Raw genomic sequence first — 18,895 nt, forward strand, 5'->3', positions numbered from 1 at the left:
ACATGCGGAGCATGTTATACTAGGGACTAGTCATGCGCCGTCGCAGTCCGCAGCCCAGCTCCTCCTCTACCAGCCATCTGTGTATCCCTTCCTCCTCTCAACACAGCGCGCGCTGCGCTCGCTTCTCCCCTCCGCGCGCCGCGTGACCTTTAGTTTTACATGCGCCATCTGTATGGTAATGCGCGCATGCGCAGGCCGGGGCCGGTGCTCGCTATAAATAACCAAGTGTCGGGGCACGCCGCCCTTCGTCGCTTGGTTTGTGCGGTCGCTCCACGTCCGATGTCGCTGGTGAAAATGTGTGCTAACGAATCCACAAACAAACTTACTAACATCCCTTCCAATAGCGTCAGCCACCTACTCCGAAATCGTCTCCGAATACTCAAAGACGCATCCGCAAAAGCTGGTGTACGTTGCCATGAGTCGTTGCACCGACGTCAACAACTTGTACCTCACCAACGAAGCCGGCGATCACCACTTTTAGCACGTGCGCGAAAACGTCGATGAGAACATGGCCGACGAGTTTGAACGTTTGCAGAAACACAGGCTGGACACCGTCACCAAACGATACTTTCGCACACTCTAAGACGTTGACTCCGAGTCCTACTTCACCCTGGCACTGCTCAACACAAGGTCGCTGGGCGCTCACGCGGTTGACGTCGTGAGAGACCCCGTATTTCGCAGAGTGGACGTGCTTTGCTTTCCCGAGACGTGGAATGCCACCGATGACGTCGACGTTGCGGGATACGTTCCGGCCGCTTCCACGCACGGGTCCCAACCTCCTGCGGGTGGTGTGAGAATTTACGTCAAGCGTGACGACGTCGACTCCGTCGAAGACCTCCAACTGCGTGCGGGCCGGTGCTCAACAACGCGCCAACGGCGAGCAGCGCGTCGCTAGCGTCTGTGGAGTCGAGGTCATGACGATGTACCTCGCGCCCAACCTATCGCGTGCCGCCGTGGAGAAGTAGGTCAACGAAGCCGTGAAAAAATACTTGAAACAATGACCGCAACGACGACTCTTCGTGATACTTGGTGACTTCAACGTCGACGTCATCAAGGACGATTGGGTGGTCGGCTACATGGAGTCACGACACTCGCTGAAACGAGCAACGCACGACGGCAAACATCATCCGACTACGATTCGCGGGACGTGCATCGACCACGTCTTTGCAAATTTCGACCTTCGACCGCTGCAACCATACCCACTCACCCTTCACTTTACGGACCATAAAGCCCTCTTGCTCAAAATACCCAAAGCGTCTCATCAATTGTCGACATATGTTCTGCATGTCGACCAATTTGAGTGTTTGGAAGCTTCTCTACACAATAAACATCGTCTTTCACAGCATAGGTGCCTGCGTGTTCACTCGTGTTCACTTATAACACACACGCATGTCGCAAGTTACAAACCACATTTATCGCAGTTCAAAATATATGCTCCGCATGCTAACCAGTGTTCCCACTCTGGAAACTGCGGTAATTTTCTGGGGGGGGGGAAGACACGTGATCAGCTATTAAGAATGCATTGTTGTAAACAGATAGTGAGTCACTACACTTAAATTTGTTGTATGACCAGTGTGCAGAAAATAGAAGGTCTTTATACAGATACCCCTCGTGATTCTCGTCTCCGAGTTTGACGTTACAAATTTTACGGCTTTGTTTACAGATCAGTGCTTGAGGAAATGAGGATTCGCCTTGGAAGGTGTTGCAAGCAATAAATCACAACTTAGTTCATCGTTACACTCTTCTACCACTTCACATCGATAAAATGTTTCAGTTCGGTCATGCACTCCCTCCCGGCACCCCGTTTCATTTCAGTCGCGCACCCACGTAGGCTTCATGTAATTCCAGAAGCTAATTAACCTAATTTCGTGGTCGCCTTTTGAAGCCATGCACGAGCAACAAAATATATTTTAAATGTTTCACATTGCCCGCGCGCGTGGATGATTCCCGTCTCTGCGCAGCGCATCGCCGGCTTGGGTGACGTGCAAACGTGTGCCAGCGCAACCTGGCGGTTTCCTCCCAACGCGTTGCGCGCTAGCCGGCGCGTTCATTACACTTTCCTAATCTAGGAGCTGTGCCCGCAGCATTAGCTATAGGAGAGGAAATTAGAGCAAGGAGATAACACCTGATGGCGCGTGGACACCGCCGTGGTCTACGCTGGCTGCCTGAAATAGCCGGACTAAAAAGTGCATTCGCATTTGAATTTTTTTCGATCGTTGAAGGTTGGGAAAGACCCTGTTGAATCCTGCGGAGGTAAATCGCATCCAGCCCTTCTAAGGATTTGGGAAGGGCGCTCTTTGTTGCGTGCCTCACTACTAGGCGAGAATCGAGAGGTCAATCGGGATTGGATTGTTATCAATCTCGATAGCTACTTGCTGATTTGTTTCGAAAGACTGAAAGTGCACTCTAGGCTCTGTTCTGTTCATGAGCCTTGGAGCAAAAGCGTCGGCACCCTCGTTTCTTTTTAGGCCTGCGTGTCCTGGACACCAGATCAGCCTGTATTTGTTCGTCAATCTTCCTGCTAAAAATTTGCATATCTTTATCAGAATTGGGCCATTTAAAAAGAAACGACACGCTTCCTGTGAGTCAGAGATGATTGATTGAGTGATATGTGGAGTTTAACGTCCTAAAACCACCATACGTTTATGAGAGACGCCGTAGTGGAGTGCTCCGAAACTTTTGACCACCTGGAGTTTTTTTAACGTGCACCCAAATCTGAGCACACGGGCCTACTTTTCTGCCTCCATCGGAAATGCAGCCGCCGCAGCCGGGATTCGATCCCACGACCTGCGCGTCAGCAGCCGAGTAGCTTAGGCACTAGACCATCGAGGCCGGACAGTCGGAGATGATAAATTACCAGTGGTTCGTCTCTCTGTTCCTGTTCTCCGACCTGAAGGGCAACAACAAAGCATTCCGCCTTGGCGATCGAGGACGTCTGCAGCGATGCACATGTTGCTGTGCTGTTATCCCTGCTAAGCACTGATGCAACTCACCGTTTAAAATTATACCTGGAAGCGTTCACATGAAAAAAAAAAACATTTCACTTGCTTTTTAATGTTTTTGGAACTATCTCACTCTTTCGTCTCCGCGCTTTCTGTTTGTGTTTACGTCCATGTCATTGGGCAGCAGTGAGATCGAGATGTCGTAGCAGACCTGATCCGTGTTTTCTACCAATACTTCGTCCACGTTCAGGGAGTAGCGCTGAAAAAAAGTGTAATGTTAACTAGTTGTAAACACGTTGTCAACAATGCGATAAGAATGATTCAAAAGCCGTAGGGTTATATATACGTCCCGGAAACCATAAGCCTGCAGCATAGCTATCAAAGGAGGGCACCGCAGGTATCATTATCATGTGTTTCTTCACCACACAAAATTTGTGGGCTCACATTTACGAAGATCACAACTTGATAAAATCCACAAGCACGCACTAGCACCGTGTAGTGTCACTTCGCTAATACCGAGAAGCTTAGACAGGCGGTAGAACCAGTGTTTAAAAATAACTTATATTTGTTATCATATAAGCACCATGTTGCCCCTTTGTATACTTGCTCTTTTGTGCTCAACAATATTTCTGGCAAAGTATCGCATATCAATTCTTTTAAAGCAGGTGGGGCACAAGCAGCAGAACCACCACGTCCATTGCCTCCACCGGGCCCACCTCCAGCTGCCATGGGGAGCCCACGACCACCGAGTGAGTTTGAACAGCCTTAGGGAGGCTGAAAGCTTACATATAAGAATGCCCAAAGGCGACACGCCCATGTTGAATGCCTTGGCGATAAATCTAACGAGGCATATTAAGATCTGGTCTACTCTATAAGCGTTGTAGTCCCGTTTTAGTTACCATTGTCTTGTGCATGAATCAAGTAATTCATGCTCTCTCAAAATCGTTTGTCCTTTTAAGTAACCGGCAGCATTTGTAACCTTTTTTCGTGAGTCAATAAAGATAAGGAAGAATTTGACAACTCGCAGGCATTGCTGAAATCGGGTTCATGGGAAGCGGTGAACGGGTCTATACTGCAATTTTTTGGCTTTGAGCCAGACGTTACTATCTTTATTGATATTTTTGTGTAAGTGGACAACTAAGAAGATGCGCTGGCCCCACTGGCACTTTAACGAAGATTAAAGTGCAGGCAGTACCGGTTGTGCAGTGATTTTTCATTCATATACCCTAAAAGACCATTTGCGCTTTATATTTGGAGTTTCAGTTATGCAACAAATTTGCATATAAGTACATTGCTAATAAACAATGGAAATATTGAATGTAAAAAATTACATTCCCATGAATAAGGGTGGGACCAGGGCGCAGTAGTTCTGAGTTATCACTCGTGGTCGTGTATGTTCAGAGTAAACTGAAACTCCACGTTGTACGCGCACGGCCGCTCGATGAAACAGCGCACGGGTACGGCCAGCCGCGTGCTCCAAAACCGGCGTGACAGATCTAGTTTCCGAACCGCCGCTGCGGCGCCACCAGGGAAGGATAGTTTTCGCGAGCGCCCATTGAATCGCATGCGCAGCGCGCTTGCGGTAGTTACAACTAAGCGCGTGCATCTTTGTGTCACCCACGAAATCTTTTAATATCCGTATAGCGTGTGCTCACCAGGTAATTACCGACCTTGCTTTTAGATGCCTGCAGCCCTCGCAAATTTTCGGTATTGCCTTATTCGAGATAGAACCTTGCACACCGATCAGTTTTCGCGGAAGCAAGAAATGTGCGCACATTTTACTCAGATCCTATAGGATCACAACTAACAGATCTGGAAGAGCTACACCTTTCCAATGCACCTAAGTTTATTATAGTAACTGTGAGTTTCTCGCGTCAGAAAACGTTCCTTACTAATTCATTTCATTTAGAATCAGTAACCTCCGCAATGGCTGTTGCCACTGTTCCTTAAACACCAAATAAGCTAGACTTCTCACTTCCTCCAATCACGTCTATATTATTCACACAACACAGTATCAGATGCAACAGCCACGAAATATACTTAGCATGTGTGTGATTTCATAACAGTGGACTCGAGGCTCTTTGAAATTTCAGTGACTGTAACTTCAATGTTGGCAATTGAGCGAGCAGTTATAAAGTGAATAATATGAAAACTGTTAAACGAAAACAGCGACGAAACGCTGCAAAACGCGAACAAAACTGCTTGCGTTCCAGCGCTTTTTAATGTTTTTGTATCTATCGCTCCCGAAGTTTTTATGATAATGCAACTAATAAAATAGTGAACACATAACCAGAACAAAATGCGTGAAAATATTTTATTTATTCTCAATTTAAGGCTGATCCTGGCATTTTTGTGTTTTGTTTACTTCTTTACACCTCTACATAATAAAATAACTTGACGATTGCTCCAGCTTGTGCGCCCAAGTTTTGGCTTCAGTGTCTATCGAGAATGAAACCATCCGTTTGGTATTTCATGTTAGCCTCTCGACGGGCACTGGCGAATTCCAATAGCACTCCAACGCACTTGTCTTCTAGCAGTCTCCGTCATGTGGTTCTGTCAATCAGTACTGTTTATTTGTTCTACTTTGTATGTCGACAAATTGGTATCTGTGCTCACTCAAAAGTAGGCAGGTCACGTGCCCTCGACTTCCCTACAGCAGCCGTGGTTTTGCGATGTGTAAACGTAATAAAAACGTGGTTGTCACTTGACCCGGCCGTACACACACACACACACACACACACACACACACACACACACACACACACACAAATATATACATATATATATATTTATTTATTTTTAAACAGGTTTATTAGTCGTTAAGGACAACGGCAAGACAGCGTGATGAACCATCCAGCAGAGACCAGCACAGCAGCGAACCGAAGCACGAGCCGAGGGAACCTGGCGTTGGCGATGCTGCTTGCTGCAGGCACATCTCATTCTTCACAATCACCCTCGCTAGAAAAGGAGCAATCCTGGCAACTTGAGAAGTTTCAGGCAGAAGTTCATGGTACGGTTTCAGTCGGGAAACATGAACGATGTCACGTGCACGCTGGTGCATGTCGTCTGATCGGGAAACTGGTTCAATTACGAAATTAACCGAAGAGGTTTTCTCCAAAATGGTGTAAGGCCCCTCGTACTGAGGACAAGTTTTGAGGAGAGTCCCGGAGTTCGGTATGAGATGGCAAGCCACACCAGAGACCATGGGGCATAGCTGGGATCGGGAAGAGAGGTGCTACGGTTTTCTTTCTGGCGTTGTTGCTCTTCCGAGGTGAATGCACGGGCGAGCTGGCGGCACTCTTCGGCTTGTCGAGCAGCATCGAATATAGGTGGAGACTCGGAAGCATCAGGATGGTAGGAGAGTAGGACATCAATTGGTTGGGACGGCTCGCGTCCGTAAAGAAGAAAGAAAGGTGAGAATCCCGTGGTGGTTTGAATTGCGGTGTTATATGCGAACGTGACGTATGGGAGAACACGATCTCAATTGCTATGATCAGACGCCACGTACATTGAGAGCATATCACCCAGCATGTGGTTGAACCGTTACGTTAGCCCGTTAGTCTGCGGGTGGTATGCTGCCGTTTTCCGATGAATGACGTGGCATTTCGAAAGCAGAGTTTCGACGACGTCAGCGAGAAAAGCGCGGCCTCTGTCATTAAGGAGCTCTCGAGGTGCATCATGTCGAATGACAAAGCGTTGTAAAATGAAAGAGGCGACCTCCTGAGCTGTAGCACTCGGCAAAGCGGCTGTTTCGGTGTAGCGTGTCAGGTGGTCAACCGCCACTATAATCCACCGATTATCATCTCGTGTCAATTGAGGGGGGACGTAGAGGTCAACGCCGACGCGATCAAATGGCTTGGCAGGGCATGGAAGTGGCTGCAATAAGCCAGTCGCACGTGGCGTTGTTGATTTGCGTCGCTGGCAGTCAGGAAAGCACTGCACGAATTTGCGTACAAAATTGTACATGCCTCACCAGTAATAGCAATGTCAAAGGCGTTCATATGTTTTGAACACCCCGGCATGGCCACATTGAAGATCGCCGTGAAGAGAGGCACATACTTGCGATCGTAAAGTGCGTGGAATGACTAGTAGCCACCGGCGGCCACCGGGAGCGTAGTTGCGTCGATGAAGAAGTTGATCGCGGAGGGCGAAATGGAAAGCTTGACGTCGGAGGGATCAAGATACTGGAAGGTTGGGCGTGCCAGATAAATATTCGATGAGAGGCGATCCACTGGTCACGACGTTGTTCGGTGGCAATCAAGTTGAGATTTAGCGATGACAAGGTCTGGAGGCAAGTGTTTCCGCACGTCGGATGTGGTGGTAAAGGTGAGCGGGACAGGGCATCAGCGTCAAAGTGTTTGCGTCCGCAAAGGTATACGACGTAAATGTCGTACTCCTGGATGCGGAGTGCCCATCGCGCAAGGTGGCCAGAAGGGTCTTTCAACGTGTAGAGCCAGCAAAGTGCGTGGTGATCAGTTACTAGATCGAACGGGTGGCCGTATAAGTACGGCCGAACTTTCCAAGTGCCCACACCAGAGCCAAACACTCTTTTTCTGTCACGCTGTAATTAGTTTCGGCTTTCGTCAGATTGTGGCTAGCGTAGGCTACAACGTATTCTAAATAGCCGGGCTTTCGTTGAGCGAGGACAGCGCCTAGCCCAACGCCGCTGGCGTCGGTGAGCACTTTGGTAGGAGCTGTCGGGTCGAAGTGGAGAGGAATAGGTGGGGAGGTGAGCAGATGGCGCAGAATAGTGAAGGCAACATCACATGCAGGGGACCAGGAGGAGAGGTTCACGTCACCGCGAAGAAGCTTGGTTAACGGTGATATGATTGATGTAAAATTGCGAACAAAGCGCCGGAAATAGGAGCATATATAAAGGCCTACAAAACTGCGAAGTTCTTTCATGGTCGTCGGCTTGGAAAATTCCGCGACTGCTCGAAGTTTTGCTGGGTCCGGTAATACGCCGTGCTTGGACACGATGTGGCCTAGGATGACGAGCCTGCGTGCAGCAAAGCGGCATTTTTTGAGGTTAAGCTGCAGGCCAGCATTAGTCAGACAAGTCAAAATGTGCCTGAGGCGAGGGAGGTGCGTAAAAAAATCATGGAAGAAAACCACGACATTGTCGAGGTAACAGAGGCACATATTTCACTAGAGGCCACGTAGCGTATTATCCACGACACGTTCAAACGTGGCAGGCGCGTTACAAAGCCCAAAGGACATTACGTTAAATTCGTATAGTTCGTCTGGTGTAATAAATGCCGTTTTTTGGCGATCGGTTTCAGCCATTGGGACCTGCCAGTAGCCAGACCGCAAATCTAGCGACGAGAAGAATTCCGCTCCATGAGGGGTGTCAATGGCGTCATCAATGCGCGGCAAAGGATAGACGTCCTTGCGGGTTCTCTTATTCAAACGACGATAGTCCACGCAAAACTGGATAGATCCGTCTTTCTTACGCACAAGGACGACGGGAGACGCCCAGGGACTGTGAGATGGTCGAATGACGTCTTTACGAAGCATATCTTCGACTTGATCGTTTATCACGCGGCGCTCTTCAGCCGAGACACGGTATGGTCTTTGGCGCAGTGGCTGGTGTAGGCCGGTGTCAACATGATGTTTGACTTGTGACGTGCGACCCAGTTGAGGTTGTGACACATCCAACGAACTCCTGAACTCATGCAGAAGATCCAGCAGGTCGGCATGTTCGGTGGGAGTGAGAGTGTCGGCAATGGCGCTGGAAAACGTATCATTGGACGACTCCCCGAGAGCTGACAGCGGTTTTGGGTGGTCGGAGTAGTCATCCTGGACATCAACCAAAGACGAAGGGTCGAGATCCTGCACGCGGCCGAGACATTCCCCCGCAAGCGAAGTGACAGGTGTGGAAAGCGGATTGCTTACGAACTTGTTGCTTCTTCCGGCGGCAAGGTCAATTGTTGCGAAAGGCAGCGGCAAAGCTCGACGACATTTGAAGATATCGGAAGGCATAAAAAGGACTGTAGCGTCATCATAGGCGTTGCATGAAACGGTAACAAGTGCGAAATTTTCAGGCGGAATATCGGTATCTTCATGAACGAGCAACTTCGGTGGCTGATGAAGAGCGTCCAGAATGGGACATCACACATGGGTGAAAACTCCACTTCGGCGCGTGCGCAGTCTATGACGGCATTATGGCGGGATACATGGGTGAAAACTCCCCTTCGGCGCGTGCGCAGTCAATGACGGCATTATGGCGGGATAGGAAGTCCCACCCGAGGATTACGTCATGCGAACAGACAGCGAGAACAATAAACTCCACGATGTAAAAAAAATGCCTTCGATGGACACCCTTGCAGTGCAGGCTGCGAGAGGCGTTACTTGCTGTGCGCTTGCGGTGTGAAGCGACAGTCCCGAAAGTGGCGTCGTCACTTTGCGTAATAAACGGCAGAGATTAGCGGCAATAACGGAAACAGCGGCGCCAGTTTCCACAAGGGCGAAAGTACAATAACCTTCAACAGTTACTGCGACCACGTTAGCAGGAGAGGAGCGAGAGCTTAGACAGTTCGAAAATGGCGCAGTTCTTGCCTCTGGAACGGCGATGCTTAGTTTTCCTGGTCGGAGGGTCTGGGCCGGCAACGCATCGGGGAGGGTGATCGCCGGCGAGAAGCGGGTGTGCGTTGCGGCTGGAAGTCAAGATGGTCAGTTGGGGCATAGCGAGGTGACGAGACCGGCCCGTATTGGGTGAAGAGTGGGTTGTCGGTTGGGACGACCGGACATATTTGCCGAACGTCTGAGGTCGAGGGCGGCAGTAGCGGGCAACGTGTCCGGGAGTGAAGCAGGCGTAGCAAATCGGTCGGTTATCGGGCGTCCTCCAAGGATTGGCGACTGGGGCTGCCGCCCACGGTGCAGTATAAGCAGCCGGGTGTGCGGGCTGTGAGCGCGTGGTGTAGGGTGGTTGCGGAAGCCTACGTACAGCGTCTGCATATGTGAGCGGCGCGGCTACGAGCTGCATCTCTTGCGAAAAGGTTACAAGAGGAGCCACAGGCTGCGCTGCATAAGTTAGAGGCTCGGCCATGGTCTGAACGGCAGCAGCCGGTAGGCGACAGGAGCGCCTACCAGCTGTGCGACACCCAGGCAGTGACCACGGTTAGATAGATGTGGCTCGTAGTGCGCAAGGAGAACAGCTTGTGCAACCTCTTCTGATATAGCAGTGCGAAGCAGAGCAGGTTGACGGGTGGTGGTCTCGTGAGTAAAGGGCACTAGGGAAAGTTGGCGGGCGACTTCCTCACGGACGAAGGCTCGGACTTGCTGAAACAATGGTGAATTGTCAGGCATGGAGTCGAAACTGGACAGCTATTCACCACCAGGCTGAGGCGGCCGAGTCAGAGTGCGTTGCTTCTTCAACTCGTCGTAGCTCTGACACAAGCTGACGACTTCAGAAACTGTGCTTGGATTCCTAGCCAAGAGCATTTGAAAAGCGCCATCGTCGATGCCCTTCAAGATGTGTTTGCCCTTGTCCAACTCGGGCATGGTGTCATTCGCGCGTCGGCAAAGGTCGACGACATCCTCAGTATAGCTGGTAAAATTTTCTCCAGTCTTCTGAGAGCAGACAAGCAAGCGCTGTTCTGCCCGCTGCTTGCGGACAGCCGGCCGACCGAACAATTTGGCACATGACGTCTTAAAGACGCTCCATGTGGAAGTGTTGTGTTTGTGGTTGTTAAACCACAATTCTGCGACGCCAGTGAGATAAAATACGACGTGGCCCAGCTTGTCGGCTTCATCCCACTTGTTCTTTGCGCTCACCAGCTGGTAGTGCTCGCGACAGTCTTCCACGTCGGTCCCATCCGCACCGCTGAAGACCTTCGGGTCCCGTAGCCTAGGATGGCCGCGACAGTTGGACTGGGGCGACGACGCCGATGGGTTGGCGTTGTCAATCATGACGGGCGATAGCGTGCGGCTTCGCAGCTCCAGGGTGTAGCGACGGGGATAAACAGCACCCTGCACCAAATGTGAAGAGGTTTATTAGTTGTTAACGACAACGCAAGACAGCGTGATGAACCGTCCAGCAGAGACTGGCACAGCAGCGAACCAAAGCACGAGCCGGAGCCTGGCGTGGGTGATGCTGCTCGCTGCAGGCACATCTTCTTCTTCTTCAATATATATATATATATATATATATATATATATATATATATATATATATATATATATATATATATATATATATATATATATATATATATATATATATATATATATATTGTGAGCGCTGACTATGTACTTTATCTTCATCTGTATGACAAAACCATTGTAGAGATCATCATCGTATATCACGCAGGCTGGGCCTCCTTGGCTCGTGCACCTGGATTGAAAATTAAAAATATAACCTGGTTACTGCCGTACCGGACGTGGTCTCATAAGTGGTGGAGCGTGCTTTGGTTCCCACGTCTTCCTGCTCTACCCGTCACCCCTGGAGCTCCGGTCTGGTTGACAGTTGTGCCCTCAAGCAACAGCGGCAGAACCCAACGCGTCCGCGGCTGCAACCGCTCCTTCTCAGCCACTTAGGCTTCGTACCTCTCGGCGTCTCTCGGGTCTCGGCGTGAGTACCTCTCACCGAGACCCTCCGGTACTTTCCGGCCTTCGCGGCAAAGACGTCAAAGAATGGCTGGACAGTTATGATCGAACCAGCGTGTGTAAATATTGGGACTAGGCGCACAAACTGCGCTACGTTCCTTTTTACTTCGATGGCGTCGCTAAAACCTGGTATAACAAACACGAGAGCGACTTCTCCAATTGGTCGGCCCTCACGGGGCATCTCCGTCAGGTATTTGGCACGTCTGCAGGATGCTCTGCGGTAGCGAAGCAGAAGCTCGCAACCCGCATCCAGGGGGACGACGAATCATATACGTCCTACATTGAAGATGTTCTGGCTCTCTGTCGCCGAGCACAAAATGACATGACGGAGGCGGATCGCATCCGGCACCTACTGAAAGGTATAAACTCTGTGGCCTTCAATTTTATCGTTATCTAGAACCCACCTACCATTCGGGACGTTACCACCACATGCCAACGCCTGGACACGCTTTAATCCATGTGCCTTCCACACGCCTCCTGCGACCCTCGCTTTACGGGACAGCATGAATTGCGAGCCTTTATCTGCACAATTGTCAGAGAGGAACTCCAGGGCCTTATTCCAGGCAACCCAACCATTGCGTCTGTCCGCCCACCCCCTCCCAACCTTCGTGAGATAATCAAGGACGAACTGGCATTAATGACAAGCGCTGCACATGCCCCGTCTCTTGTGCGCTTTTCGGCGCCTTCGTACGCAGAAGTTGCATCACGGGCCCCCAGCACCAGTTCCAACCATGGCTGTGGAAATCGGATGCGACCATTTGGCTATGATAGCAACGCAAATGCCAAGGCCACCCCACTATTCTACATGGCGTCCTCCGCACCCCATCTGCTTCTACTGTGGCATAAGGGGCCATATATTCTGTTTCTGCCACCGCCGTCACCAGGATCAACGTCATGGTTATCCATCTTACGAAAAAGACTTTGCCCCGAGACCTGATGAATACCATCCCGCACCCTATCCGTCCACATCCCGTCGGTCGCTTTCCCCTCCACGGTTGCAAGCTGGACCTCATCCTTCTCGTTCACCTCCCCGCCGTTCTCCATCATCGTTTCAGCGTACGTCATCACCCCTGCGTCCCTCGCCGATCTCTCGGGACCCGGAAAACTAGAAGGTGCAGTTTTTGGAGGGGAAACTGCTTGTTGTCGAAACGTTACAACTCCTCCGTCTCACGCAGCTAATTTACTGCCTGTTTGTGTGGAAGGTGTTTTTGTTGATGCCCTTATAGACACTGGAGCCGCCATTTCGGTAATTGATTGTGAATTGTGTTTTCGCCTGCTTAAAGTGCAAACTCCTTCTTCCAGTCCCTTGTTATGTGGCGCTAATGACAGTCCGATTTGTCCGACCGGATTGTGTACTGCTCGTGTTCTCATCGATAAAATCCGTCATCACGTACAATTAGCTGTGCTGTCTTCGTGCGCTCATCAGATAATCGTAGGCTGGGACTTCTTGTCAGCTGCGTCAGCTGTAATTACGTGTGGTAGGCCCCTCATTCGTATTACGGACACTGAGCTTTCTTCTGCTGCCCACCTTTTGTCACCCAACCTTGTCACAGCGGCGGATTTGCTCCTGCCTCCCGGACAAGAACTTGTCTTTACGATCAAGCCACGAGACATTCTAGATGGTGAAGCTGTGGTTGTTTCTTGCCAGTGCTGTATTTTTCTAGGGATCGCTATCGCATCTTGTTCAGTGTGGTTCTCACGTGGTCATGCAAGCATCACCGCCTGCAACACGACGCCAGAACCACTACTTCTGCCAGAGGGGACCACTGTTGCCAGCATTACTGAAGAAGCCCCGGTTTGTGTCGTCACTGGTTCATCTGCTTTGTCATTGTCAAAGTGTATGCCAGCTGGAAATTCATCTCCTGCTCTCAAGGCCACTTTGTGTGAACATCTCAACCCAACGCAACCTGATGCCTTACTTCGTTATCAATGAAGCACAAAACTTGCTTTGACGTTTGTTCGGAAGATCTGGGTCAAACAACAGTGGCCGCTCATCGTATTGACACCGACGGATCCCGTGTCATTTGCCGCCGCTCTTACCGTGTGTCGGCTTCTGAACGCAAGCTTATAAAAGAACAAGTCAACGACATGCTCGCGCGCAACGTCATCAGGCCTTCGACAAGTGCATGGTCTTCTCTCTTCGTACTAGTAAAGAAAAAGGATGGCTCGGTACGGTTTTGCATTGATTACAGATCACTCTACAAAATTACTCGTAAGGACGTCTACCCAATGCTTCGCATTGACGACGCTATTGATACTTTACAAAGTGCCGAGTACTTTTCAAGTCTCGACTTGCGCTCTGGGTATTGGCAGATTCTGATGCACGATTATGATAAAGAGAAGACTGCGTTTGCTACGCCAGATGGGCTCTTTGAATTCAATGTGAAGCCTTTTGGCCTATGCAACGCCCCAGCCACATTTGAAATAATGATAGACACGGTACTGCGGGGATTAAAATGGAAGACGGGCCTTTGCTACCTGGATGACATTGTCCTCTTTTCGTCGAGCTTCTCACAGCACCTGGAACGGCTAGACAAAGTTCTCAGTAACTGAGGCCGGTCTCCAGCTCAACACTAAGGAGTGTCGGTTTGCCAGTCACAACATCAAGTTAGGCCAGGTCGTCTGTAAACATAGCGCTGAGCCCAATCCCGACAAGGTTGCCGCGGTACTGCACTTTCCTACACCAACCACACCCAAAGACCTCCGCAGCTTTCTTGGCTTGGCGTCGTATTTCCACTGCTTTGTGCGTGAATTTCGCTACTATTGCGGCTCCAGTTAACAAACTTCTGACCACGAGCGCACCCTTTGTCTGGACGAATGACTGCGAAGCCGCCTTTCATACCCTCAAGCGATGCCTCAGATCACGGCCAGTGCTTCGCTATTTCAACCCTGCAGTACCTACTCTGCTACACACTTACGCAAGTGGACCTGGCATCGGTGGTGTCCTTCTTCAGCGGAACCACGCTTTCGAAGCACAAGTCGTGGCCTACGCGAGCTGTACTCTTTCACCTGCAGAGCAAAAATACAGCATCACTGAGCAATAATGACTCGCCATCGTGTGGTCTGTACAAAAGTTTCGCCCTTATTTATACGGCCGGCATTTCCCAATAGTGACTGACCATCATGCTCTGTGTTGGTTATCGTCTCTCAAAAATTTGTTGGGACCCCTTGGCCGTTGGGTACTACGATTGCAAGAGTATGACGACAGCGTCACATATAGGTCTGGTCGACAGCACAAAGATGCCGATGCTTTGTCACGTTACCCACTCTCTCAAAGCACCGAACAGTCACCTTCCATCTGTTCGTCACCGCCCACCAAAGTGACCAAGCAGACAACTGCTAGTTCGAAAGAGTTCATTGCTTCGGCGTACCTTCTTTCTTCCACAGATCTCGCTTCGCTCCAACATGCCGATACCTACTGCCACACAATCATCGATCGGCTCACTTGCTTATCGCGTGCTACAAACAGCTGCCTAACACGACAACTTGCCCGTTTCAAGCTTCAAGATGGAACATTATGCCGACAAATTTACCATCCTCTCAGTAACCAATCGGTTCCCGTGATTCCTCACTCACTTCGTCTGGAAGTCATACAGGCGTTTCATGACGACGCGACAGCTGGCCACTTAGGGTTTCATAAGAGTAACGAACACCTCAAGACTCGCTGCTCTTGGCGTGGCCTCTCCACTTCTGTCATCCAGTACGTCACTTCCTGCGCGTCATGCCTGCACCGAAAACGTACCATGTCTCTTCCCGCGGGACCATTGAAACCACTGCCATGACCGCCCACTCCCTTTGAATTTGTGGGCATAGACTTATACGGACCTCTTCCGCTTACGCCAGCCCTTCACCATTGGATTGTTACTGCCGTAGACACCCTTACTCGCTAGGCGAAGACGGCAGCAATTCCGTCTTGTGCTACCTCTGAAGTCGCCGATTTTTTTCTTCGCGCCATTATTTTACGACATAGCGCACCGCGTGTGCTTCTTAGTGACCGTGGCAAGACATTTCTTTCACATGTCCTTGCTGAAGTCCTCCAGGCCTCTAACACCATCCACAAGACCACATCAGTGTATCACCCAGAAACTAATGGTCTGACGGAGCATTTTCACCGAACTTTGTCCGACATGATCTCCTTGTACGTTCGCCCAGATCACAAAAACTGGGACACTATACTTCCTTTCGTCGTGTTCGCATATAATACTGTCATACAGCATACGACGAATTACAGCCCTTTTTTCTCGTTTATGGCCGTGTACTGACATTTGTTCTGGACACCAACTTTTTGTCTACATCTTCCGTTCCATCTTCATCTCCCCCGGAAGAGTTCGCTGCTCGTTTCGCCCGCTGCCGTGAAATCACCCGCGCCACCACTGCTACCATTCAGGAGAAGAGAAACATCGACATTGATGCAAAGCGTTGATTTGTTCTGTACCGCTCAGGCGACGAAGTCCTTTTGTGGACATCTGTTTCTGCACCTGGGCTCTGCGAAAAATTCCTTCACCGATATTTCGGTCCATTCACCGTACTGGAACGAACATCCGAAGTCAACTATCGCGTTGCTTCTGTCAACGCAGCTCCTGATCATCGTCGCCGCCACACCGAGGTACCCCACGTCTCTCGACTCAAACCATATATTCGGCATTCCACCCCTTTCTAACTTGCTGCCCTCTTTCGCGAAGGGGGGAAATGGTGTGAGCGCTATGTACTTCATCTTCATATGTATGACAAAACCATTGTAGTGATCATAATCGTATGTCACGTGGGCTGGGTCTTCTTGGCTCGTGCCCCTGGATTAAAAATATAACCTGGTTACTGCCGTACCAGACGTGGTCTCATAATATATATTGTAAGATGGTGTCGAGTACCCTCAAGACTCTCCTTTTATTGACTCGAGTATGTGCCCCACAACATAAACTTGACTGGTGGTGATGAGTATGTACAGATGAAAAGATGGGACGCATAAATAATGCTCACACTTATTTTCCCCGCGCACTTGCACGGCCGGCCCGGCCGAGACTTAGGCGGCAAAGGTACAGCGAACAAAGGGTTTAAGAAGTGAAACGTGGACTATCTCAGAGGCACGGTAACGACGGTACGAGGAACCCTCGACGGGAGTGACAACGCAATTCACAGGAGATGTTCGTTCACAAACAACGTAAGGTCCGAGAAAGCGTGACTGAAACTTTTCACACAATCCGGGTGTACGAACAGGCGTCCAAAGTAGTACTTCATCTCCAGGACGGAAGGCGACGTCTTGACGAAAGCTGTCATAGCGTTGCTTGCGGTCTAGTTGACTGGCCTCCGTGTTGAGTTGAGCACGTTGCCGTGCGTCAGCGAACCTGGAGACGAAATTTTCTGGCGTAGTCGTGGACGTTTTTGTCGTTACATTGAAGAAGGAGGCGTCAATAGTGAATGTCGGCGCACGACCATAGACGAGGAAGAAAGGTGAATACCCGGTGGTTTGTTGAACAGCGGTGTTGTGTGCAAACGTTACGAACGGCAAGATTTTGTCCCAGTTATCGTGGTTCGGTCTGATGTACATGGACATCGTGTCGATTAGAGTCCGGTGGAATCGCTCTGTCAGGCCATTTGTCTGCGGGTGGTAAGCGGATGTGGTCTTATGAACTGTGCCACAAGTTTTAAGGATTTCGTCGAGAATCGTTGACAGGAAGTCCTTGCCTCGGTCACTCAACAACGCGCGAAGTGCACCATGACGCAACACAATGGCTTCTAAAAAGAAGGCGGCAACATCTGAGGCGGAGCTAGTGCGTAGAGGAGCGGTCTCCACGTATCGTGTGAGGTGGTCGACGGCTGTGACGATCCAGCGGTGGCACGCTGGCGTTACGGGAAGTGGTCCGACGAGGTCTATTCCGACAACGTCAAAAGATGTATCGGAACATGGAATGAGTTGTAATAATCCAGCAGAAGCAGAAGTTGGTCGTTTCCGGCGTTGACACAGTGCACAAGAAGTGACTTAATTAGCCACAAATGTAGAAAGACCAGTCCAGAAGAAACGGCTCCTAACGCGGTTGTAGGTCTTTTAAAATCCTAAGTGTCCAGCTGATGGGTCGTCGTGCAATGCTTCGAGAACTTGTTTTCGCAGAGAACGGGGAAGTACTGGCACCCACCAATGCCCATCCGCATTGTAAGTATAGCGCTGCAGGACACTGTTCTTTAGCTTGAACATCCGTAGCTGACGACGTAGTCTGGCATTAGGTGGAGAAGGCGAGCCATTCAAGTATCCGATGATGCGGTTACAGTAGGGGTCGTCACGTTGGTACGCGGCAAACTGGGCGCTGCTGTTTAAAGATAGTGACCCAGAAACTGCTAGGGGTGATAACGTGAGTGAAGAGGAAGCGGCTTGATCACCTGAGGGGCATTGAGGATGCGTGGTTGGAGATGAAAGTGGCAGAGGGCAGCGAGAGAGAGCGTCAGCATCCTGATGCTGTTTGCCGGACCTGTACACAACGTCAAAAAAGTGTACTCTTGCAAACGCAGTATCCAGCGACTGAGGCGCCCTGACAAATTCTTCAGCGAGGACAACAAGCATAGGGCATGGTGGTCGATAATGACAGTGAAGTGGTGTCCATACAGATAAGGTCAAAACTTTTGGATAGCCCAAACGACAGGAAGACATTCCTGCTCTGTTATCGAGTAGTTCTGCTCAACAGGTGTTAGTGCGCGGCTGGCATACGCAACTATGTACTCGCTCACGTGAAGTGTCGTTGCGCTGGAGGAGGACGGCACCGATTCCGTGGCCACTGGCATCTGTGTGAAGGAAAGTGAGTGCGCTCTCATCGAAGTGACGGAGGACGGGGTCTGATGTCAAAGCACGTTTAAGGGCTTGGAAAGCACACTCGCACTGGTCAGTCCAAGTGAAGGCCGTTCCTGACGTCAGAAGCTTGTGTAACGGCCCCGCAATGGCAGCAAAGTGACTGATAAAGCGGCGGAAGTAAGACGCGAGGCCCACTAAACTTCGCAATTGTTTTTCGTTGCCCGGACGTGGAAAATGAATTAAGGCAGCAACCTTGTCGGGGTCGGGTCGAACGCCGTCTTTGCTGACAAGGTGACTCAATACTTTGTTGCTCCTGCTGGCGAAGTGGCACTTCTTTGTATTGAGAAAAAGCCCAGCGTTCGAAATGCATGTAAGAACTTGGTCCAAACGCTTAAGGTGCCGAGGAAAAGTAGAAGAATAAATTACGATGTCGTCCAATTAGCACAAGCAGGTTTTCCACTTGAGACCACGTAAGATTGTATCTATCATGCGCTCGAATGTTGACGGAGCGTTGCATAAGCCAAAAAGCATGACGTTGAACTCGTAAAGCCCGTCAGGTGTTGCAAAC

General features: G+C 50.2%; 1 protein-coding gene across 1 annotated transcript in view; it reads left to right on the forward strand.

The window, feature by feature from the left end:
• LOC142784487 (uncharacterized) overlaps positions 1 to 18,895 on the forward strand; it is a 443,154-nt gene that overhangs the window by 116,283 nt on the left and 307,976 nt on the right. Inside the window, exon 3 of the mRNA XM_075882881.1 lies at positions 3,605 to 3,691. Within this exon, the coding sequence (XP_075738996.1) occupies positions 3,605 to 3,691 (87 nt within the window). The remainder of the gene's footprint in view (positions 1 to 3,604; positions 3,692 to 18,895) is intronic.

Source organism: Rhipicephalus microplus, chromosome 2, assembly GCF_043290135.1.
Source record: "Rhipicephalus microplus isolate Deutch F79 chromosome 2, USDA_Rmic, whole genome shotgun sequence".
NCBI lineage: Eukaryota > Metazoa > Arthropoda > Arachnida > Ixodida > Ixodidae > Rhipicephalus > Rhipicephalus microplus.